At 39.8% G+C, this 22,792-nt stretch overlaps 1 protein-coding gene across 4 annotated transcripts in view; it reads right to left on the bottom strand.

Annotated features, from left to right (window-relative positions):
* Positions 1-486: 486 nt before the first annotated feature.
* Positions 487-22,792, bottom strand: part of MTOR (mechanistic target of rapamycin kinase) — a 74,536-nt gene continuing 52,230 nt past the window's right edge. For 3 of the 4 annotated variants that reach the window (XM_071448791.1, XM_071448793.1, XM_071448794.1), the window contains exons 35-58: positions 20,284-20,409; positions 19,513-19,644; positions 16,342-16,457; positions 14,567-14,684; positions 13,514-13,720; positions 12,564-12,664; positions 12,140-12,236; positions 11,516-11,614; positions 10,861-10,983; positions 9,992-10,174; positions 9,264-9,398; positions 8,592-8,766; positions 7,845-7,980; positions 7,031-7,178; positions 6,271-6,393; positions 5,702-5,784; positions 4,658-4,730; positions 4,058-4,132; positions 3,435-3,570; positions 3,063-3,128; positions 2,840-2,920; positions 2,480-2,560; positions 1,950-2,055; positions 487-1,460 (exon numbers count right to left, since the gene is read on the bottom strand). In XM_071448791.1, coding sequence (XP_071304892.1) covers positions 1,445-1,460; positions 1,950-2,055; positions 2,480-2,560; positions 2,840-2,920; positions 3,063-3,128; positions 3,435-3,570; positions 4,058-4,132; positions 4,658-4,730; positions 5,702-5,784; positions 6,271-6,393; positions 7,031-7,178; positions 7,845-7,980; positions 8,592-8,766; positions 9,264-9,398; positions 9,992-10,174; positions 10,861-10,983; positions 11,516-11,614; positions 12,140-12,236; positions 12,564-12,664; positions 13,514-13,720; positions 14,567-14,684; positions 16,342-16,457; positions 19,513-19,644; positions 20,284-20,409 — 2,736 coding nt within the window. In that variant the 3' untranslated portion in view covers positions 487-1,444. The remainder of the gene's footprint in view (positions 1,461-1,949; positions 2,056-2,479; positions 2,561-2,839; positions 2,921-3,062; positions 3,129-3,434; positions 3,571-4,057; positions 4,133-4,657; positions 4,731-5,701; positions 5,785-6,270; positions 6,394-7,030; positions 7,179-7,844; positions 7,981-8,591; positions 8,767-9,263; positions 9,399-9,991; positions 10,175-10,860; positions 10,984-11,515; positions 11,615-12,139; positions 12,237-12,563; positions 12,665-13,513; positions 13,721-14,566; positions 14,685-16,341; positions 16,458-19,512; positions 19,645-20,283; positions 20,410-22,792) is intronic. The other variant, XM_071448795.1, reaches the window with a different exon arrangement.

Here is a 22,792-nt window from a genome sequence, read left to right on the forward strand (position 1 = left end):
CCAGGCTCTTCACATCCCTTCTTTGTACACTCTAGGGGCTTAATAATCTTTCTTATCTCGTGGTGCCCAGTGCCCTTGATAGCCACACCAATGCCCAGAAAGGGGCAAGGGCCAATACCCAAAAGGCAATACGCAAATTCGTGACTGCCACCTCCCCGTTTCCCATTTCTGGAGTGCAACATTTGCACAAGCAGCTGGGGAAGCCCAGGGAATCCTGTCCAACACTCCAGGCTGTGCCCCTGAGCCCAATGAAGCTGATGTTCTTATCACACAGATAACAAAAATATAGGGGTGGCATGGTCACAGTTTGTTTATACAACTGACAGACTTCATTCAGCTGCTATCAGAAGGGAAATAAAGCCAATGACCCGAAGTGATGTACAAAAAGACAAATCAATGGCAACAGGAACCTTAAAAAAATTGTAATCTGCTTCCCTGTTCCCGCCTAAAACTGACTTAGGAATAAACAAGAACACAGCCAAAGTGTTTACATTTTGATGTAATTTATTGGCACAAAAATATGCAAATACAACATGGCATCTAAACATGGCTACTCTGTTGTATTTTGTGCATTGTTTTTAATATTTTTAATTCATAAATCATAACTTCACCTTCAACCTCATGTTTAATAACCATTATTTTCTGTTTCAAATTACAACCATCTGCCTCCTGTGCCAAACCCTAACTTTCCCTAGTTATTTCCCAACACTGCTTTTTAACCCAGACACTGCAGGAGGCTCCTAAGTGGTATTTATTTGTACCCTGCATCCAATGTGCCACTGATCACTCTGCACAGAGGCACCCCGACTTTGCTCAGGCTCAAGGTTTTCAAATCTTGGATGTGCTCAAAACCCTGATCTAGTCAGAAACACAAATCCTGAACTAGCGTAATGAGCAGATAGACAATTTCCAATTTTGGGGCAAGAATCAAGTTTGAAAACAAGGTACAGGAGGAAACAATGGTAAAATTCTACTTAAAATTCTTTCTTTCCAGTTATGCAGCTCCCCCCAAACCTAAACGAAGCCTCCTGCACAAGCGCATTTAGCTCACTGCACCCACATCAACAGGAATGACCAGGGCAATAATTAATCTGCAAGTTACTTAGTTACATTGCAAAGTGAGTGAAAACCCGTATAGTTATTTTCAATGGATCTCCAGTTCCCCAAAGACAAAGTGGAACCATGGACATCTGTGGTACAATCAGTCTTCACTGTCCTGGAAACCCAAATCAAGTGTTTTGTTTCAGACAGCTTGTTTTTCCAACAGCAGCTATACATTGGCTTACACCAACTTTTAATATACAATATCTCTTTTCATTTACATTTAAAAATATTTGACAAAGGCTGTATTTCAGTCCAACGTTCAATTTGTGTTTGTAGAAGAGCAAGTTTGGAGTGAAAAAGCCTCCAGAATAAAAGGCTGTGCATACTCTGGAATCTCCTGTTACCAGAAAGGACACCTAAAGAAAATAAAGATATTGTAATAATGTTGACTTGCAGGTAGTTTCACAAAGACAACACTAAGAAGGACTGAGGTTCCATACAAACTAGGCATCATTTGAGCACAGGCAAAGTTGCCAGGTGATCTTTATCACTTTTAAACATTAGCAGGAAAGAGATCTATTTCCTTAAGCATAGTTCTAAGTTATCTAACTCTCAAAATGATACTAAATCATCTTTGTTTTATCCTTCAGTGTAGCTGAAAGCACTGACCACCACATTCCTTATTTCAAACATTTAAAATGTAAAATCCTTGTCACTATTTACAACAGCAAATTTCCTAGAGACTGTCTATGTCTATTGCCATGGGCTTGCAGAATCTACCAGATCAGATGCAGTATGTGCTGTGGCTCCTACAAATAAACTGCTCAAGTGAGGTTCTCTTTAGCAGTTCCCTGCTCAGACTATTCCAGAGGAGTTTTGCCAGGTTAGCTGAGTGACAAACTCACCATCCAATGTAGCACTGGCACAGGTTCTCATGGGAAGTTGCTTGTTTAATGAGCAGTTCTACTTGTGTGGGTACATCAAGAGTTTCATCATGAGAGAAGTCTCGACCTTTGAAATTAAAGGGTGAAAAAAACCATGAAAGGAGTCACAAATCCTGGTCCTAATCCCTTCAAGTACATTACTTGGCAAGTGGGGTGTAGTTTCTTATAAACTTTAAAAGTGTAAAGTTTTGCAGCTAAATGTTGCTAACTATGAAGCCAGGACAGTAGAAATTCTACTTCCACTAACAAGCTAATACATGTAGAATATTAAGTCTTTGTAGTTACAAACACCTCTGTACTTTTCAAATCTGACTTATTTGTATCTTAATGCAGGCACAGTACTTGGGTTTTGGACAAAACCAGGAAAATGGCTTCATCCACTTAATCAGAATAGGTTAAATTAAAGGTTTAATACAAAATACAAACACTAAGGATAGTGCTGATCCATCAGATTTTAAGTTTCTTTTCTATAAACAAAACTAAACACTCACCAGTGAGCTTATCTCGAACCCTGTTGATGATCTGAATTGCCTTCTTATTTAGAGCCTCTGGCTTCACCAGACCATCTCCTACTAAAAGAGAGAAATAGGACCCAGAATAAGCACTTCATCTGAGCAATAAAAACATTTGTACTGCTGTTAGATGTGTCCTTTCCAAACACTACTTTGAGAGCAAACCTAGATGCATTTTCTACAGATACAACTCTTTGTGGGAGTTGAGAACACAGATCATTTTTATGCTGACAAGAGACTCTATCTGTCCCATCTCATATAATTGCATTTGGATCATGATAAAATTTTCTGATCTAAGAACAGTTTCTGGATCAGTATAGAAACAACAGTGAAACTCACTGAAGGAATGGATGGATTCAGGCACTGTGGTTCCAGTTTTTTTATGGGATGTCTCGCCCAATTCCACACTGTCCAACATTTCTATTGAAAATAACATGAAAACACAAAAGCAGAAATATGAAGCTTAAAAGCAGCTGAAATATTCTTCTGGAAACATTAGCAAGACTGCTAATCAGCTAATTTGAAGAGCATATTTGTGACATCTTCCATCTTTTCTACTCACCTACTGACTGACTGGTTGAGTAGGAGTCTGTCCTTGTTCGTGAGCGCTTATTGCCTTTTGTATTTGCTGCAAGAAAACAAGGAGTTGGAAAGGATGAACTGCAGTTTCAGTGTTTCACAGCAAATTTGTCCACAAACAATACAGATTTGGTTGCCTTTCTCCTTCTCCAGCTTTGATGTCACCTGAAAATAATTTCCATCTCCTAATCACTGCTGTAATTTCATATTAAAATCCCTAAGACTGTGTGCACGCAGAAATAGCACATGCAAACTACCAGTTAATCAGATTGTTTAAAAACACTCTGGATCTCAGGCTGCTGGATTTCTTGGATGCATATTCTCTTGCTGTCACTATTTTATCAGAATCACTTACTGTCCATCAATCTCCAGTTCAATAAGGGATCATACACAAAGGCTTCCAGCACAGCCATGACGCTGTCCTTGTGTTCACGCAGCACTTCCATCACTGTGTGACAGGTGATTCTGTAGTTCCCATCGAGGCCTGTCACCTTTGGAAGAAAAAGAAATGAATCAACACCTTTGTTCACTCTACAAGTACAACCCCAACACTCAGGGAGCAGGAAGTAGCTTGGAACTGGAGTTCTCTATGCTTTGCTCATTAAGAGAACAAGACATAAGTTAATTACAAACTAAGAAGCTCTCTTGTCCATGAGGATGATCTTTGTAAAGTACCATGCAACTGATTGGGTCTGCTTGATAGAAACAGCTATTTGAAATGGGGAAAAACTAAGGCTAAGAAATTGGAGGAATTTCAGGGTAGTTTATTTTCTAACTAAAAAGTTGCTTTCCACTGTAATGTACTGCAGGTAGCACAGGTGATGTTTTAACTCACAGAAAACCAAGCTGAAATATTAACACCTCAGGTTCTTAAGGAGTGATAAAGTTTAGCCACAACAAAAGAAATACAGGAGAAACTGAGAAATGGTTGCCATTTTCCCTAGGAACAGTCCCCTCCAAGTCAGAGGGAATGCTCACCTCCATAGCATTTGTCAGCATCCTTGTTAATCTAAATGGAATCTTCTCAGGGAACTTTTCTCTTGTCATTGCAACCTAAACACATGATGATGGAGAACAAGTAAATTAATAGTTAACTTACTTTTTAAAAGGTATTAAGTACTGGGATCTTTTTGCTACAATCTTGAAGGTTTTCTTCCAAATAGGAAATAAAGTCACAGCTTTATGTTCCTCAGTTTTCACAAATTGCTCGGAGAAGCTGGATGATAAACTTGATAACCAAGGGAAAACTCAAGCATGTGCCCAGCAGCACAGACTGCCTATCAGCAGCTTAAATTGCTCCAAGAAATTTCATGGAAGTGAAATTTCATGGACACTTCCATGAAACTTCCATTAACACTTCTTTGCTTGTTCCAGTGATCAGCTAATCCCCACAACATGCTTCTGAAATAAAGTGTCTATTATTTTATAGACAGATAAAGACAGGCTCAAAAGAGAGCCAAAGGGTTTGCCCAGGATCAGACTTCAAGGTCAGTTTGTCCTGGCTTATAGATGAATTTCTGCTCCACCAGAAAATGTGAAATGTTACTGAAAATGTCATGTCCAAATACAAGGACTTACCTCAAAACAGTCCCCAAAGTCGATGTGCAGGATTTTTCCACTCAGTCTGTCTAACATCAGATTGGAAGGGTGTCTTTGGTGAAGGAGTGGAAGAAAAAACAAACCACAAGTGACAGACCATTAAAAAACCCAAAGTAAATCACAGCAGCCTCAATATATTTATCTCCATGAACAAGAACAGCCAGTGGTAGCTTGCTTGTCTGAGATCTTCAATCTCAGCATGAACAGGAAACCTTCCTGACAGTGTATTTTGTAATTACCTCTCACAAGTAAGAGATCTTCTCACCTTGGAAGATAAATAACCTCCTGGACAAGAATGATCAGTGCATGTCTTGGATATGGATGTTTATGAATGTTTATTTTTCAGTTAGGATAAATTTTTCCACTTGTTTTATGATTTTTCTTTTTTTTTAGTATAGAAAAATGTAATACATTATGCTGCACTTGAAGTAACACAAATTGTTTTACCACCAACAGAGAAGAAAATCAATCCAGACTAGCAAAACTACAGTGCTGAATTCATGCTTACATCTTCCAATTTTGTCTTAATTCAATTTTCAAAGGTTTATAACTTCGTGTTAGAGACTTTAAAGTCCAGAAATAAGAGCTCTTGCTATTAAAACATTTAAGGGTTTAGCTGGTTTTGCATTACAGATTTTAAAATCAAATATACATTGTCTTCCAAAAGTATTTTGGAAGTTATATTGTTAATAAAATGGATGGAGAAAGATTTCCCTTTCTGCAAAATGGCAAAATTAGAACTTGTGGTCCATAATGTAGTTCCATGTGTATTGATTTCAAAAAGGAAGAAGTTCTTACTTTTACTCAAGATACACAAACTGAATCTCATACCTGTAGTGCTGAAAATAACAGCATATATATATATATATATATATATAAAATACAGACCTAAAAGATGGCATCACTACAACTCAGCAGTAACCACAATGGAAGACATTATCACAAGAACAGATTCAGGAATGAACTGCCAGGCCTTCACAATCTGTGCTTTTAAAGCAAAGAAACCTTTACAGCTTTACTTACCTGTCCCCAAGGCCCAGAATGTACCCAACCATTGACATCACAGCCAGGGACCGGGTGTAATTTGTTCTTCTGTCAAACCACACCTACAAGTGGGCACAAAATAAAAAAAGCCAGGCAGGAATGTTGCATGCTTCAGTTTGGATTATAATTGAGGCATTAACCATTTGTGTTTTGCACAAAGCAGAACTGTGATATGCTTGGATACTCTGTAATTTCAGGGGGTTCAAACACTCTGTGCCCTTGAATTAATGTCTGAGTTATTAAGAGAATATATTCTGGGGCTTCTGCTTTGCTCTCCCTGCAGAGTATATGGAGACTAAAATTTCCAGCCTTGTGCTCTGAGCCTTGGAAGGCCCCTGGTGTGGGGATACATGTGTGGGGATACATGTGTGGGGATACATGTGTGGGGATACATGTGTGGGGATACATGTGTGGGGATACATGTGTGGATCCATGTTCTGCAGTGATTCTGCTGGGCTTTAGGATAAATAAACTCCATCTCTCACTCATTCTGCACAGAAGATAATTACACACTCTGCTGTTTGCCAGTTCTTGTGTGCTGCACTCACCTCTGAGCTTGGACTTTTCAACCACAGCAGTTTGGCAAGGTCATCCCCAGCTGTGTTATTGACAGCATGTTCAAATACTTCTACTTTCTGCATCAGAGTCAGGTGGTCATAGTCTGGAGCCATCTATAATTCAGAAGTGACATTCAGCAAATTAAAAAGTCACTTCCAGTAGCTTCTGGTTGTACTGTGAGAAACACAGTAATCATAAATTATTTCATATCAAGTTTATACTTCAATTATTTGTAGACTGACCAGTATGTTTCAAACACAGTGAGATAATCACACAACAGTGAAGAATTGTTTTTAAATGGGATAGCAATGATTTAGTATCCACAAAGTCAGTAGCCCACAGCCCCATTTAACTAAAAATCTGCACAGGTAAGTATTTTTCAAAAAACCATTATCCAAATAAGTCTTCAGGGCTGGCAAACGCTTTCCTTTTTGGCAGGAAATTTCAAATTTTCTAGTCCTGTTCAGTTTCTCCAATCTGTCCAAATTTGGTCCTGCTGCTTAGACACAATGTTTGGAATGCCAGCAGCACAGCACCTTGTATGAGCACTTCACAGCCATGCACATTTCCAAACACACCTCACTTACCAAATGGCAACAACTTGTGATCACAAACTCTTATCTAAACATTTCTTATTTATTGTCACAACCAGAAAAGAGGCAGAGGAAGAAGCCTTGCACCATTTTCCTTCACTAAAACACTGGTGTGCTATAAGAATGGACCAAACCCTGTGCCAGCTTTGCCCCTTACCCTGAGCATGATGCGGTGCTCGATGTTGAGCAGGATCTTTTTCTTCTCCCTGTAGTCTCGGATGAGTGCGTGCAGGGTGTCACAGTGGGGCACCCAGCCAATTAAGCCTGAATTTGTGGACAGTGGAATAACAGCATATCTCTGGATGCTATGGGAAAAATGGAGAATCACAGCTCAAATTGTTGCATATTGTGATTTAATATTTGAGATGCTTAAAACAACTACTGTTAAATCTGATTCTGGTCCAAATTTGTCAATAGTTGCTCTGCTTGTCTTTTCAAACAGACTTCAAACATCCATTTTGCACAGATTGTTGCCAGGTAATCTGCAGACAAGCTCAAAGTTTATGTGGTTTTCACTGAAAGGCTGCTTTCAGAAGGTACATGTTATGTCACCCACAATGATCTGTTATTTGAACATGATATTTGATGTGTTCTTGCTTGAAAGACACTGCAGAATTGCACTCAGTGACTCTTCACCAAGCTATTTAGTGACTATAATAAAAATCTTTGGCAAAACCCCATTCTCAGGCTCCTAAGGCAGTGCTCAAGGTGTCTTGAAATAGGCATTGCTTCAAAAACCATAACAATTTACAAGATAGCACTTCAATTAAATAAAACAAACCATCCCCTCTGATACATTTCCTCCATGTTTGAATTCTATGAGCGCTGGTTTTCTTTTTAATTAGCTTAGTTCCAAGATTTGCCATCTCTTCCCAAAACCACTGCTTGTGTCAAGGTTTACTTGCAAAGCTGCACCAGTGTAAGGAGTCACATAAGCACAAGCATTTTCAGTGATTATGCAGAGCACACACCTGAGGTTTTTACGAAGAGAAGTTGGGTCATTTGCTAACAGAGTGTTGACCAAGCCAAAAAGCTGCATCACTCTTTCATCTTGGCGAAGGTCTTCGTGGCCTTTCAGAAGGAATACAAACTCATGCCCATTGCTTCCTGCAAAAGAATTAGGGCACAAAAGTTTATTCTCATTGAATAAACTGACAGGAATAAACATATATGCACCCAAAACTGGAAAATCACGGCAGTCAGACAGTGTTCACAGGGGTCTGAGGATGAGGCAAGAGATGAGGATCTGACTCCATGTTTCAGAAGGCTTGATTTATTATTTTATGATATATATTATATTAAAACTATACTAAAAGAATAGAAGAAAGGATTTCATCAGAAGGCTGGCTAAGAATAGAAAAAGAAAGAATGAATAACAAAGGCTTGTGACTGACTGAGACAGTCCAGACAGCTGGACTGTGATTGGCCATTAATTAGAAACAACCAACATGGGCCAATCCCAGCTGCACCTGTGGCATCCCACAGCAGCAGACAACCATTGGTTACATTTTGTTCCTGATGCCTCTCAGCTTCTCAGGAGAAAGAAATCCTAAGGAAAGGATTTTTCAGAAAATATCATGGCTACATCAGACAGATTAAGAAAAACTTCATCTGAAAGGAAAAGTTGTACAGGTTTTACCAGGTAAATACATAATTGGACCTAAGAGCAACAACTGTTGAAATACTGGAATAACAAAGTGGAAACTGCTCTCTCTTACCCATTAGTGTCAGCTTCCTGGGTCTCTGCTTGGAGGTGATGACCTGCAGTGAAGGAGCGATGGACTGGATCCGTATGATCGGCTGGTTGGGGTCGTACGTTCCTGGCACTGCCAATTCCAGATCCCGGCACATTAAGAGTTTTGGTGACACATACTGTAGCTCCAAAGAAGTGAGCTACCAAAACCAAAAGAAATACAACCCCTTAGAACTTCAGTTCAAATTTCACAGAAGCACCTGAAGAGTTTTGGTGACACATACTGTAGCTCCAAAGAAGTGAGCTACCAAAACCAAAAGAAATACAACCCCTTAGAACTTCAGTTCAAATTTCACAGAAGCACCTGAAGAGTTTTGGTGACACATACTGTAGCTCCAAAGAAGTGAGCTACCAAAACCAAAAGAAATACAACCCCTTAGAACTTCAGTTCAAATTTCACAGAAGCACCTGAAGAGCTCATGCTGTCAAGAGACCTAAAACAGTTCAGGTCGTGACCAAAATACTTCAGGTACTTGCAGGAAGTGCTACATAAACACCAAATTTGCAGCAAACCCTATGCAGTTATTTCCAGAATACCTAATTAGTATGTTTTGAATAACCAGCAAACATAAAGCAAAGGTTGGTACTGACAGCTTCCACTGTATGACCCACAAAAAATCTGAATTTCCCCCCTCACCTGCGGCAGCTGCTTTGAGATACGTCGGAACACGTGGTAATAGAGATCCCAAGCCTGAGTTAAATCTTTGACATTTCCTGATTTCATATACTTCCTGCACCACTCCTGAGCTTCCATGAGATCTCTGCCATAGGCCTAGGGATTCAAACAACAGAAAAATGAATTTCAACAGGCTGTAGTGTAACAGGTGGAGACCACTTAACACCTACAAAGATCATCAGAGTCTCTTTTCAAATTGCACTACAAATACTTGATCTCACATTTTTATAGCAGATCAGAAATTTATAGCATTTTTTATAGCAGATCTAGAAATTCCTGATCCAAGATCTGCATTGAATTTATCAAACAACATTGCTCACAAGTAGACTTCATTATAGGAGGAATTGAATGCTCAGAATCACCCTTTAACAGCAGGCTTACAAGCTCAGTGAATTCTCTGTTATCTGTGCTAGTGTTTACTGTGATCAAAACAGAATAATTAACAGCAGAGCAGTCATCCTTTTTTAGTCCCTATCAGACACCCTGCCAATACAAGACTCCAGGGCAATCTGGCATCTTATAGTCACCAAAAGTGACACAGATCTGAAGATAAACATCAATAATGAAATCTGCAGCTAACAGAATGAGTCCCAAGAGATTCACTTTTTGTGTTAAATGGCAAAGGTTCTTGTAACACATCTGGGGCAGGTGGCTGTCCTGAAGAACAGCTCTGGGCCATTTGCTGATACCTGATTGAAGGATGTCTCCTTTAAAGTCTGAGGCCCTCGCTCCATCATTGCATGAAGTGGTTCCAGCACCTCAAACATTCCCTTTACATTTCTTTCTCCAAAATACAGACGAGATGCTTCTTCCAACCCTTCATGCCACATCTCATGCCACAGGATGGCCACACGAATTAGCTCTTCACTCACCTGTTTTAGACAGAAAAAAAGATTAAATGTCCAAAGAAATCCCTGGGACTGGCTGCTGACTTAAAATTGCAAAACTCCTCTCTTCTCTAATGTTATGAAATATTTGTTCCTGGAAGCCAGAGGGAGCCACAAGAACTAACATAGTGATGGCACATTTTTTCTGTAAGAAGCTGACCAGGCTTTTCTCACCTTATTTGTTACCTTTGAAATTTTCTATAACCATAATGATGGCACATTTTTTCTGTAAGAAGCTGACCAGGCTTTTCTCACCTTATTTGTTACCTTTGAAATTTTCTACATGCTTATGCAGCTTGGCCTGAAAGCATTATTTTTCATTTATTCATAAAAATCTTTATCAAATTAATTATAATACTCTTTCTATGCTATGCTCAGTAAGTTTTGTTTCTACTTCCCGTTAAGCAAAACCACCTCTTTATGGAGCAAAGGTTTTTCATGTATTTCTTCTCTAAATTTATTCATAAGGGAACACAAAAACTCAGTGTGTGAATTATAGTAAAATGGAAGCATTCTCTGGAAATTACACGAATACTGTAATTTCTACCAGTTGCAAATACCTCAAATTAATTACACTTGCAGAGAATTGACAATGAATAGTCATTTTGTGTTACTAGAACTGACATCCATCCATCCAACATAACACACTTAATGCTACACTGAGCACTCACCATCATTGCCTGCTGCACCAGGGTGTTGCTATGCTCACACATGTTTTTCAGGATCTTATTTGCAGCATTGTGTCGAGCAGTGGTGGTAGATTTAGAGGCCACAGTCAAAGGATAGATCAAAGCCTGCAAGGGACAGCAACCAATAATAATTTAGAACCCCAAGAAGAGCTACATAAACTTAAATAATTAGCAAAGCATTAACAAACAGCAGCCTTAGGGATCAACAGGAGGAAGCAAGCTTGCTTGTGAAAAGCAGTGATAGGAATTTACTACTGAAAGTCTTCTGATCCAACAACAGGCTGTCAAGACTTTAATTCACTGAATAGCAGAACGACATTGAGAGCCTCTTTCAAACTGGAAGAACAAAACCAGGTCATAGGATTTTGTGATATTCCACACTATGGAAAGAAATTTCCATAAAACCTGTGAGGAAGGTTCTTCGACATTTAAGGTGATTTGCACTGCCCAGCAGACATTCAATCACATTAGACAAAGAGTTCTTCCCAGGCTGCATGGCTCATTCACCTCCCTCCCTTTTTATAAGAAGTGCTGAGGTGGCAGCAGCAGCAACAGAAACTGTCCCCACCCTCGCTGCCATCACTGCAGTGACTCCCTGGGCGGGCACTGAGAGCTCCTGCCCTGAGGCCGGGCTCACCTGCGGGTGGTAGCGCCCGATGTCCGTGAGCAGTTGGTGGATGAGGCGCCCCACCAGCGGCCGAGGGGTGTCAATCCTGGCAATCAGCTGGGGGATCACCTGCAGCAGGAGAGGGACAATAAACACTCCTGATACTCCTGCCTGGGGCACCTGCAGGCAGCCCCAGAGAGGGGGAGAATGGTGAGGGGAATTGACTCCACTGATAGCAGAAGGCTAATTAATTACTTTATTATACTATATTATTCTATACTATATTACACTATATCCTTTATTCTACTATATTATTCTATATTACACTATATACTGTATTATACTATATTATTCTATACAATACACAGTATAGAATAATATAGTATAATAAAGGAATTATATATTATATAAATATAATATATAATATGATATTTATTATAAAAATAATATAAATATATTATATTATATATAATATATAAATATTTATATATAAAATATATAATATATATTTAATATATAATATTATATAATATATATTAATATGATATATTATATATTAGTATATAATATATATAAAATATATATAATATATATTATATATATGTAAAAATATATATAAAATATATAAATATAAATATATTATGTGTTATTTACCTGCAGCCAAGTGTCTATTTGGATTGCCTTGACTCCTTCTACCAAAGCCTCATTCACATCAGGCCAATGACCATAGTCAAACCACAGAGTAAGGACTCTGAAAAGGAGAAATTCTTTTCTTAGGAACAAGCAAACAAACACACCACCAAAACAAAACAAAAACCACCAACTAACCAACAAATAAAACCCCACCAGAAAACCCCCAAACAAATAAAAAAAACCCCAAACCTATTTACAAGGAACTTTTCTTCCCAGAACCCTCAGAAAAAAGGGAAAATCCATCCAACAAAAATTAGCCTGGACCAAAGTATTCACTTAATTCAACCATAACAAAAAAGAGCAGAAATAATGTTCTACCTAATCTGAAACCTTCTGTTGTGCTCTTATCAGCTGGATTTCATTTACTGTGTGCTTTATTATGTACCTTAGAGTGTCCTGGAGGTTGTTTCCTCGAGACAGAGAAATGGATCGGAAGAAACCTTGGACAGCAGGGACTGTGTACATCAAGAGGGTCTTGGATAAATCCTTTGGGAATGAAATTGCTGCATTAGTTCTATGCAAGCACATCAGCCCACATGAATCCTTAACTCAAGAAGGGGAAAGAGGAAAAAATATGTGGAAATATAGACCTAATCCCCACTGTAGCTGACTTCTGCTCCTACTCTTCACAGGACATGGTGCTCCTAGGATTTTATGTTTTGCTTGACTACAGAAAGGTCTTTCAGCATGGCAGGGAAAATGCTGTGAAGGGGTTTTACACTTCACTTTGTTCAGCCTTACTATAACTGGTAAATGAAAGAGATTCCTCAGAGTCTTCCATGAAGGGCCTAACCAGAAGAATTTGTTAATGCCCTGTACCCTGTCGCAGACATCTTTCATGAAAAATCCTTTCTTAGGATTTTTCCTTGTGAGAAGCTGCAGTTTCAGCAACCAAAGTAACCAATGGTTATCTGCTGCTGTGGAATGCAACAGGTAGACCCATGATTGGTCTCCTGTGGGTGTTTGGATTTCCTAACCACTCATGGCAGAGCTGGCTCTTGCTCTGTCTGAGACACAGATCTTTGTTATTCATTCTTTTCTATTCTTAGCTTAGCTAGCTGCTGAAGAAACCTTTTCCTTTCTATTGCTTTTTAGTATAGTCTAATGTAACATATATCATAAAATAATAAATCAAGCCTTCTGATCATGGAGTCAACATTCTCATCTCTTCTTCATCCTGAAAACCCTTGTGACCACAGTCACAGTACCCCTATGACAGCCCCTTCAGGTCACAGCTAATAACAATTTGTGTTAATTTAGTGATTATGATTTTTTTTCCTGTGTCTAAGCAGAAAGTACCAATGTCTCAAGAAGAAGAGGGAGGAAGGAGGGTACCTCAGTGACTTTTTTCTGCACTGGGGATGGGATGGGACTGTTCTCAGTGCTCTCTGCATCACTCTCACTGTTGCTGCCCTCCGTGTTGGCGCTGGTGATGCTGGCTCCGCTCGCGTGACGGAGTTTCTTCTTCTCATCTCTGGCCTGGTTTTGATGTTTGTAGTGAAGCACTGCTTCAAAGTTCATCACTGCCCAGGCATGCCAGGCCTGCCAACAGGACAGAACACAAGTCAGACTCCTTTCTGCAACTGGCACTTCCTAAGTGTTAGATATAATCCAACCTTTCTGTGTCTGCAAAGTAAGTAATGTTCTGCAGACAACACAATGCTTTGATTTCTCTAACTGAAATAGGCTGTTGCAGGATCCTACTAAGCAAAGATGCTTCTTGAAGCATAATGCCTAAATAGGAAATAGAGTATTTATATATTTATATATTTAAGATAATAAGACATTTGAACTGTCTTATTATCTTAAATAATATCATGTTGAGTTCTTGACCTGGAGCTCCCTATTGAATATTAAAGTGAATGAGCTCTGTACCAAAAATTAAATGATATTTGCATATAGCTTAATTTTTCAAAGGCTAAAATGAAAATTAGTATGTTAAGACTCGGGGATGTGTAATGAGAAAAATACAGGAGATGGCTGCCCCAGAGAAGATCTGGCACCAAATATTAATTGAAATATCACAACCACAAAATCAAAGGCTCTTTGGAGAATTAACAACAGGGCTACTTTCCTTGTTCAAGTATCCTGACTGAGAACAAGTTAAATTTTTCCATTTTCTTTCTCCTTCATTGCTAACTAACAACAGGAGAGAGTCCCAAAAGCAAGAAGAGAAACTGAATTGTGGCCTAGTTTTACCAACCAGCTAAAATTCTAAACAAAAATCTCATGGTTACCTTGAGCCACTTTCTCTGTTTTTTGGTTCTGTTTTGTTTTTTTTTTTTTTTTAATCCTATTGGCAGTAACAAGGGAGGTCTTCCAATGAACACCTTCCTTTCCTGTACTGTGGGATTTGATAAAATGGATCTGGAAATTTTCTGTAATGACCTTGTACCAGTTGCGATCGTGCTCCGTTGCAGCACTGTAGTATTGCAAGACTTTGGGGATGGTGCTCTCATTGATGCCTTGCAGGTTCAGCTGCCACTCACCCAGTTTCAGGAAACACCTAGGTAAGCAAAGGGATTATTGATTCAAAAGCTAAAATGAAAACAAATCCTCTGGATTAAAAGGCTACCTTGGTGTCTGGAGTCTAAAAAAATTTCATGTGGTGAATTCAGTCAGGTGGTCTCTCCTACAGGGTGGATGCAAGATTCAAAATATCTCCATCTTGCTTGTAGTGTGGAACTAACTAGCTGAAGGTTTAATTTAAGAGGAAAAGTGGGGATCAAACATTTTTTCCTCATCTGTATAAGTTATAAAATAAATGTAAGAAGTAGGTAGCAGCCACATTGAAAGACTTCATCAGTGTGTGCTGATAAAATCATCCACATGAGCTGCTGAGCTGTCCTGAGCACCACATGAATGAGCCTTCTGGGGAGAACACTGACAAACAAACAATGCAAACACAGAGGAACTGTTCTTCCCCCAGCCAGAACCCCATGAAGTCATTCCCTCCTAGAGGAAAGGAAAAACAACATATTTTTACTGCAGCAGGGTGGGGTTGTCAAGGTTTGCCCAAAACTTAATACTTTGCTCCCTCAGCAGGCTTTAAATGCCACAGTTAGGACATGGATGTCCTTTGTGTATTTTGAGTTTTCCAGAAAGCATTGTGCAAGACAAATACTGTATGCAAATCATTACAAATTTGTTTTTCATTATAGTCACTGAAAAAAATAAGAGAATGGTTTTACCAAGGGTTCCCATCCTCATAAAAGCAAATTGAGTGCATACCTCCCTTCAAAAAAAGCAAACCTTCAATAGAAAGCACTATGCAATCTTCAATTTAAACTGAAAAAAATAGATCTGGCACCTACAGATCCACAGAGAAAAATGAAGAAAGGGTTTTTATGCAACAGGATTGTAAGAGACCATCACATGCTAGGCACCTACTGCCCAAAGCACTGCTGTTGTGCTTGGCAGCCTGTGCATTAACACAGATGCCAGGCTTGTGTGGGGAGTGTTTCTTTCCTAGTGACCAAATCTCCTGAAAAGCAGAGAAACAGACATGCTGAGAGCTCTGCTTCTGCCAACGAGCCCAGGGCTGGAAAAATACAACCAGGCACCAGCAAGAAATATAAGCTTGTTCAGGCTGATGTGTTCCAGTAACATTTACTGAACATTACATGGTAGATAAGAATGTAATGCTGTCACAGGATTTTATGGAAAATCCTTTCTTTAGGATTTACATTCCTGAGAAGCTGAGAGGCCTCAGGAACAAAATGTAACCAATGGTTATCTGCTGCTGTGGAATGCAACAGGTGCATCTGGGATTGGTCTCATGTGGTTGTTTCTAATTAATAGCCAATCACAGCCCAGCTGTTTCAGACTCTGGTCAGTCACAAGATTTTGTTATTCCATTCTTTCCTTTCCTTTCAAGCCTTCTGATGAAATCCTTTCTTCTATTCTTTTAGTATAATTTTAATATAATATATATCATAAAATAATAAATCAAGCCTTCTGAAACATGGAGTCAGATCCTCATCTCTTCCCTCTTCCTGGGACCCCTGTGAACACCACCACATAACACCAAAGCAGCTAAATGAGAAACCCCATTCTTTTAATCAAAGCTTTGAGCTTTGTCTGAAATGTGTCACCCCCAGGGACCCTGCACTTCAGGAGAGGCTTCAGTTTGAGTTTAGAGCTAAAGAGTGCCCCGTGCTGACCGTGCCATGAGTTTGTGGAGCTCCTGTTTGTGCTGCTGGTCCTCAGTGGCGATGGCGTGCTGGGCCTGCTGCTGCATGGTCTGCACAAAGTGCTGCATGTGCTGGAACGCATCAATCTGCAAAGGGATGGAGGCAGTCAGCACCACAGGCCTTAAACACCATTTCTCAAAGGAGAAAAACAATGTAGAAGTGATTTTCACAGTAATAAAAAGATACGGTTTTGTTTTCTTTCAAAGCTTTTCAGCCGTTAATATCCCTCTAAAGTCACTTTGTATTTTAAATATGTCTAAATGAATTAAGAGGTTAGAGATTCTTATTGTCTCTGAAACTGCTAAAGTGAGGGACAAATAACTGCATCCTTGCAATGCCAGGCACACCTTCACTGTCATAGAGAGAACCAAAGGTATGACTGACCACAACACACGATGTGCAAGAACTGCACTCTGCCAAAGCAACAGAGTCACCTGCACAGGGAGAGAGCTTCAACAGCAGAGGATGTCCTGATACTGCCCACACAACAGTGTGAGACACAGAGATACCTCCTTTTCAGCTGAGCATGCACTTAGCCTGGCAATTGTGACAATCAAATGTTTACAGCTTACAAACTGTATCTGAGCAGGACAATCCTGAACAGACAGGATCACAAATCCAGAGAAGCCTACCTATAATATGCTATGGGCAGACAAAAAAACCCCCAAAAAACAACAAAAAACCCCCCAAAAATCCAAACCCAAAACTACAATAGAAAAAATCCCCAAACAACCCCCCACAAAAAAAAACCAAATCAAAAAACAAAAAACCAAACAAAAAAACAAACCCATGACAATTTGAGAAAATGATGCCTGAAGGAAAACTTGCAGCTTTCTGATCTTCTCTCTCCTAACCTTTCAGCTTTGTCTGGGCTTGAAGTACACACCATGAGTTGTTTCAACGAATTAAAGTCTGGATTTCTCCTCAAGTTATTGAAGAAGTTCAAATGTGTGTTACTCCTTTGACAGAATATTATACAGGGCAGTCGTGGTAAAACAACTTTCCCTACCAAATTCTGAGGGAAAATATATTTTTAAAATTCCTTGGAAAGTATTCTGGGGTAGGAGAACCCAAGAATAAAGATTTCAGAAAAACACATGCACGCTTCACTGGAAAGAATTAAGAGTAAAGCTCCTGCAATCTGCAAGGTCATTTCAGGTTAGGAACTGCAGAATGTGCAGTTAGAAACCTAATTTACCTCTGTGTATCTATAGGAATGAGCTATGTTAGAGACAAAAACCACTTGAGCTCAAATGCCTCATCTATCCTGTTCAAATATCAGCATGCACAACTCAGTGGTGAGGAAAAAAGAGTATTACCCAGGGTGAAATAAAAGAAAAGAAAGGATCATACTCATAACATTAATATGGTGCATTCAGCCCAGGGTGAAATAAAAGAAAGGATCATACTCATAACATGAATATTGTGCATTCCATAGCTGTAACCCAGACAGAAGGGACTGGGGTGTGGTGTAAATAATGGTCTTACAAATAGTTATGCTAGACATCCATTAAAAATAGACAAAATATATTGGCAAACAGAATTATTACAGAATCTTTTTATGTGCCCCTCTCATATCTAGATACACCCAACAATCTGGTCTTCAGTTTCCATTAATATTGAAAACTGATGGCCATAAACTGACAGATGGAGCACTTAAGACTGAAAGCTGCAAGTTTTCCAGAACAACCAAATTCCTAAGTTTGTATGCATCCTTTCTGTGGGATATGGCTTAGAATGCAGCTGCTGGCAAAGGTCTGTGTTGGAAGAAATGTAATAGGGTTGACATATAAATTTTGATCTGTTGTTTAAGAAGACTGTTGTGGAGCTCTGCAAGTGCCATGTGGCTGGTTTCCTTCTAGATGCCAGCTTTTTTCCTGCTGGATTTGACAAGTACTGAAAACTGCCATTTTAGGCCAACAAAGAAACCCTGAACTGCTGAGTAGAAAAAATGGTCATTTCCCACCACACCAGCCTACATCAGCAGCTTCTTACTTAGGATACCAAATCAAGTGAACACACACAGTTACATAACACTACACACATCACCAGGTGTAACTATGTATTATTTATCATCTATTTTGCTATCAGTTTTCCCTCATCTTCAAGGGGTCCCCTTATTCTCCCAACAGTTCATTTTAGACACGTTCTCCTACCCCCTTAATCTTTGTGCCTTCTCTCATTCTGCTTTCCACCACTGCACCAGGTCCATCAACTTCCTGACCACAAGTCAAACACCACAAAACACAGTTCCCCTCACAGAGACCCCCCATACTTCTGGGGTCATTTACTGAAGAGGGTAAGAGGAATTTCACTGTTTTACAGAGCCAACAGAACAGGGCCTTAGCAGCAGCTCCTTTTGCCTTTTTAATTCAAATAAAGAATAGTTAGTTGTGGCAATGTTCCCACAGCAATGGCTCTGCTCCAGTGCTGGCAATCCCAAGGCAGAAAAAATAAAGATGTGGCAGAATATGAGGATAAATGGAGGCTTTAATGTATATTAAAAAAAAAGATAACTTATCCAGTCTGAAGCTTATTGGATTTGATTACGTAAATTCTCCCTGTGTTGCAATGTCAAAAACATTCACCCTGGGCTCTCTGGTGCCAAAGTGTTCCCATGACAAACTCTATGTGCTTTTCAGCTGCCTTTCAGTTAGAAATTTCCAATAATCTCTTTAGTAACAATCAGTTCTGCTCAGCAAACTGTTCAGGACACTTCTAAAACTGGTTATAAACCCCCCTTTACTTCCCTCTTTCTGCATGTGACCCTGAGCACAGGTACAGTGTAGAGACCCAGCAATCAAAACAGTGGATGAAAAGTCAAGCAGAAAACCTACACAGGACCAAAGAGCTGCTACTGACCATTAATCCTGGCTGCAATCCTGTTGGGGTACCAGCTACTGGTTTAGCAAAAAGAATCTTTCCATATTTGAAAGAAAATTAGGGTCAGGTTTTCTGTGTATTACAGAGTTTTAGTGGAAATAAAAAGCTTATGATCTGAATAACAATAAGGAAAAGAATTAGTTCCTCTATTTCAGGGGAACAAAAGGAAAATATCAAGCTTTGCTTTTGTTCTGTTGGGACCATGAAGAGCTAGCAGTGCACAAAGCCTGAGCAAAACCAAAGCAGTTTGCTCTGTACCTTCCGGGCACTCTTCCACATGTGCTTCATGTATGCATAGGTGACTTGGGGATGCACTGTGGGCAGGGGGTGATCCAGCTGCCGAGAGGGATCCACTCCCAGGAGCAGCACAAGGGTCTTGTGGGCCAAAGCCTGGAGAAGTGGCAGAGACAAAAAGCAGGTTATAACATAATGGTCATTGTTACCTCTGGCTCATATTGCCTCAGAATTGTCCTACACTGAAAAAGTACATCTGACCCTCCAGATACAACACAGACACAGCAGACTCCCTGGACTCATAGAGTACCACATGATAAACCATGTCTTCCTTTGGATCAGAGCATAAAATTCTCATTTCAGAAGACAGTAGAAAGTGTAAAGTCTCTGTTTCAAGTATTTGGTGATGAATTTTGTGATGAATGTTAAAATAGGACTGTAATGTTCAACAGTAACAGCACATTCTAGATTTGACTCTCTGCTCTAGCAGAGAGAGCTATTATTAATAATCTCCAGTAGTGCATAAAAACTTCCAGTTACAGCATGCAATGAAAAATTGGCCCAGGGGCTCTCAGGTACAATATCAATCCCACAAAAATAACCTTGGCTACAAGCATGAACTTTATGCTGGTTACAATTTCAGCATTTCAACAATTTCTGACTAGTTTCTTCCTCACAGGAGAGCCCATCCCACCTGGGCAATGGAAGCACTTAGGAATGCTCAAGGCTGAAGCAGGACAGCAAAGCCAATCACCCCAAAACCTGCAGAAGAGGACAGAGCCTGACAATGCTCACCAGCCTCCCACTCTTGCCACACAAACTGGCATACTTGAGCCAAGTTCTCATGTCCTCATGAGGATTCACAACCAGAGATCGGACCATCAATATTCTCTGCCAGTCTTCCACGATTCGCTGACAGCCCTGAGAGGAAAACACAGAGAATTTGTTATTGTTTGGTCCCCAGTGTACTGCACAGAACCTTGGTTCAGAATCTGAAGGGACTTCCATCAAGATAGAGACTTCTCTGCCCATAATTCACAGCAGACATTAGGAACTGCCTGTTGTGGCATTCACATTCCCTGAACAGGATTCCTTCACACAGGGCTCTTCTCCTGGGAAGCTGAAAGGCAGGGAGAGGCCTCAGAGAAAAGGAAAACAATTCTTATCTCATTTGCTTCTCCTGTGTTGTGCTCACATGTGGAATGTGTTTGGAGATTGTTCACCCACAGGTGATTGTTCCGTTGCATTCTGCTGGGAGTTGTTTGCAGTCTTTGGCCAATTGGGGCCAAGCTGTGTCAGGGCTCTGGAGAGAGTTATCAGTTTTCACTATTATCTTTCTAGCATTGTGTAAGCGTCCCTTCTGTATTCTTTAGTATAGTATAGTATTCTTTAATAAAGTAATAAATTAGCCTTCTGACAACATGGAGTCAGATGCATCTTTCTTCCCTGCCACAGGGCTCACCATGGATTTACAGGAGTCTATTTCTTGAACACTGCAGTGTGTGAGGAAGGTTCAGTCCCTGACTCTCACAATCTGCAGGCAGCTCAGTGCTTGCAGTCTAATGATATCCTCTCATGGAAAGAGGAGGAAAGTTCCTGAAGCTGAAACACATCCAAGAATCGGAAAAACTCTTCAAAACACAATTCCAAAGTGAGTCAAAGTGCCTTCCAAAGTGCCTTCTCCACCTATTCTTGGTTTAAATCTCAACGTGGAGATGGTAGAAAACCAAATGGTTGCAAAGATATTTTTGTCATTGCCCTTTTTCTTTGCCTTGCATGCATTCCTTTTGGAGGCTGGCACCTCTGAACTGGTTTTTTGCCAGAAACTGCAGCTCCAACTGCTGTGCTGCTTGTGCAAGCATTGTCTGGTTCTTGTCTGTCTGATGGGAGAGGCACAACACTGAGAGAGGAGGATGAGTCTGTATTTCAAACATTCAAAGATATTACAGAGAAGTAGAATTGTGGAAGGGATGTAACAACTAAATCCATGGTGCTTGATGCAGTGGCCAAGTACAGGGTAACAGTGTACCCAAAGTTTCTATTCAGCCAGAAACTTTGAAACTTTTTGATTTTGAGGTAAACAAAAGATTTTTCCAATGACAACAAGGACCTTAGCACCAAAGAAGTTATTCTTTCCCTTTTTCTTTTCTCCCAAATTGAGGACTGGGAAGTTAGGCAAAGCTTGTTCCCTAACACCCAAATAAACTTCTTCCAATAGGCATTTAAAAACTATTAAAAAACATCTATAAACCATTCAAGAACTGTTTGTACTGCTTTCAGGACTATAAAAAGCTATATTCAGACATTACACTTCCTGCCACTCCAGCTTCTCTACCCCAGTGGAATGGCCCTGAGCTTTTCCAGACTGGAATGCAGATGGGAGACTAAAAGCTTTGTCACACTTTCCCAAACAGCTAAAAAATATACAGCAGGCTTTCATAAGGTGGCAGATTATAGCACTGCCAGTGAAGAACTCTGCTCAGGGATCAGCTCCTCCTTCAGGCAGCATTTTACCTTAGTTATACCCTTTTTTAATTTTATCCCCTTCTCTAGCAGGAATCACCCACCTCTATTTAAACAGTAATCTTGGATGTCCTACTGCATCTGAGGATATTCACTTTCACTGTAGGGATGCCTCTTGTAAGGAAATAAGTGTCAAATATTTCTCTGATTTAAATTTTCAGAGGTACTTTGGATTTTTGGTGTTTAGAAAGGCACAAAGAAAGGCACAAACTTTTCTTTCAATACTGGAAAAATCAACATTGCTAAAAGTCTCTTCTGAAAGGTCAAGGTTAATCACAGCATCATTTAGGTTGGAAAAGACCTTTATGATTATCAAGACCAACCATAAACCTAACACTGCCAATTCCACCACTAAGTAATGACCCTAAATGTTACCAATCAGCTGGAAATGTTCTTGTAAGAGGTCCAAAAGGAACAGGATAATCTTTTATTTTACGAGCATGTGAATTCTCTGACCAGTTTTCCAACATTTGGAGAGAATTCACTTCTTAAAATCCAGCCAGCCAGGTAAGAAGTTCAAACTAGCTTGATCTAAACCAGTATTTCCAGATATCATCCAATATTGAGATAAGCAGCCTTGGGGATGTTACTGGTGTCTCTCTTAGGCTTAGTTCACCCTTTTAAAGTATCATATGAGGAACATTAATTTGAAAAATAAAAAAAAGAAGCCCAAATGAACAACCCAGGCAATGAGGAGAAGCAGAAAGGCACAGAGCCAGGTGAGCATGGATGGAAAGAGCCATGCAAAGATTTGCTGAGCCACCACCCTGACTCAGAAGGA

This window comes from Agelaius tricolor, unplaced genomic scaffold (genome assembly GCF_023055355.1).
Source record: "Agelaius tricolor isolate 1412-34295 unplaced genomic scaffold, bAgeTri1.0.p SCAF_28, whole genome shotgun sequence".
NCBI classification, from domain to species: Eukaryota; Metazoa; Chordata; class Aves; order Passeriformes; family Icteridae; genus Agelaius; species Agelaius tricolor.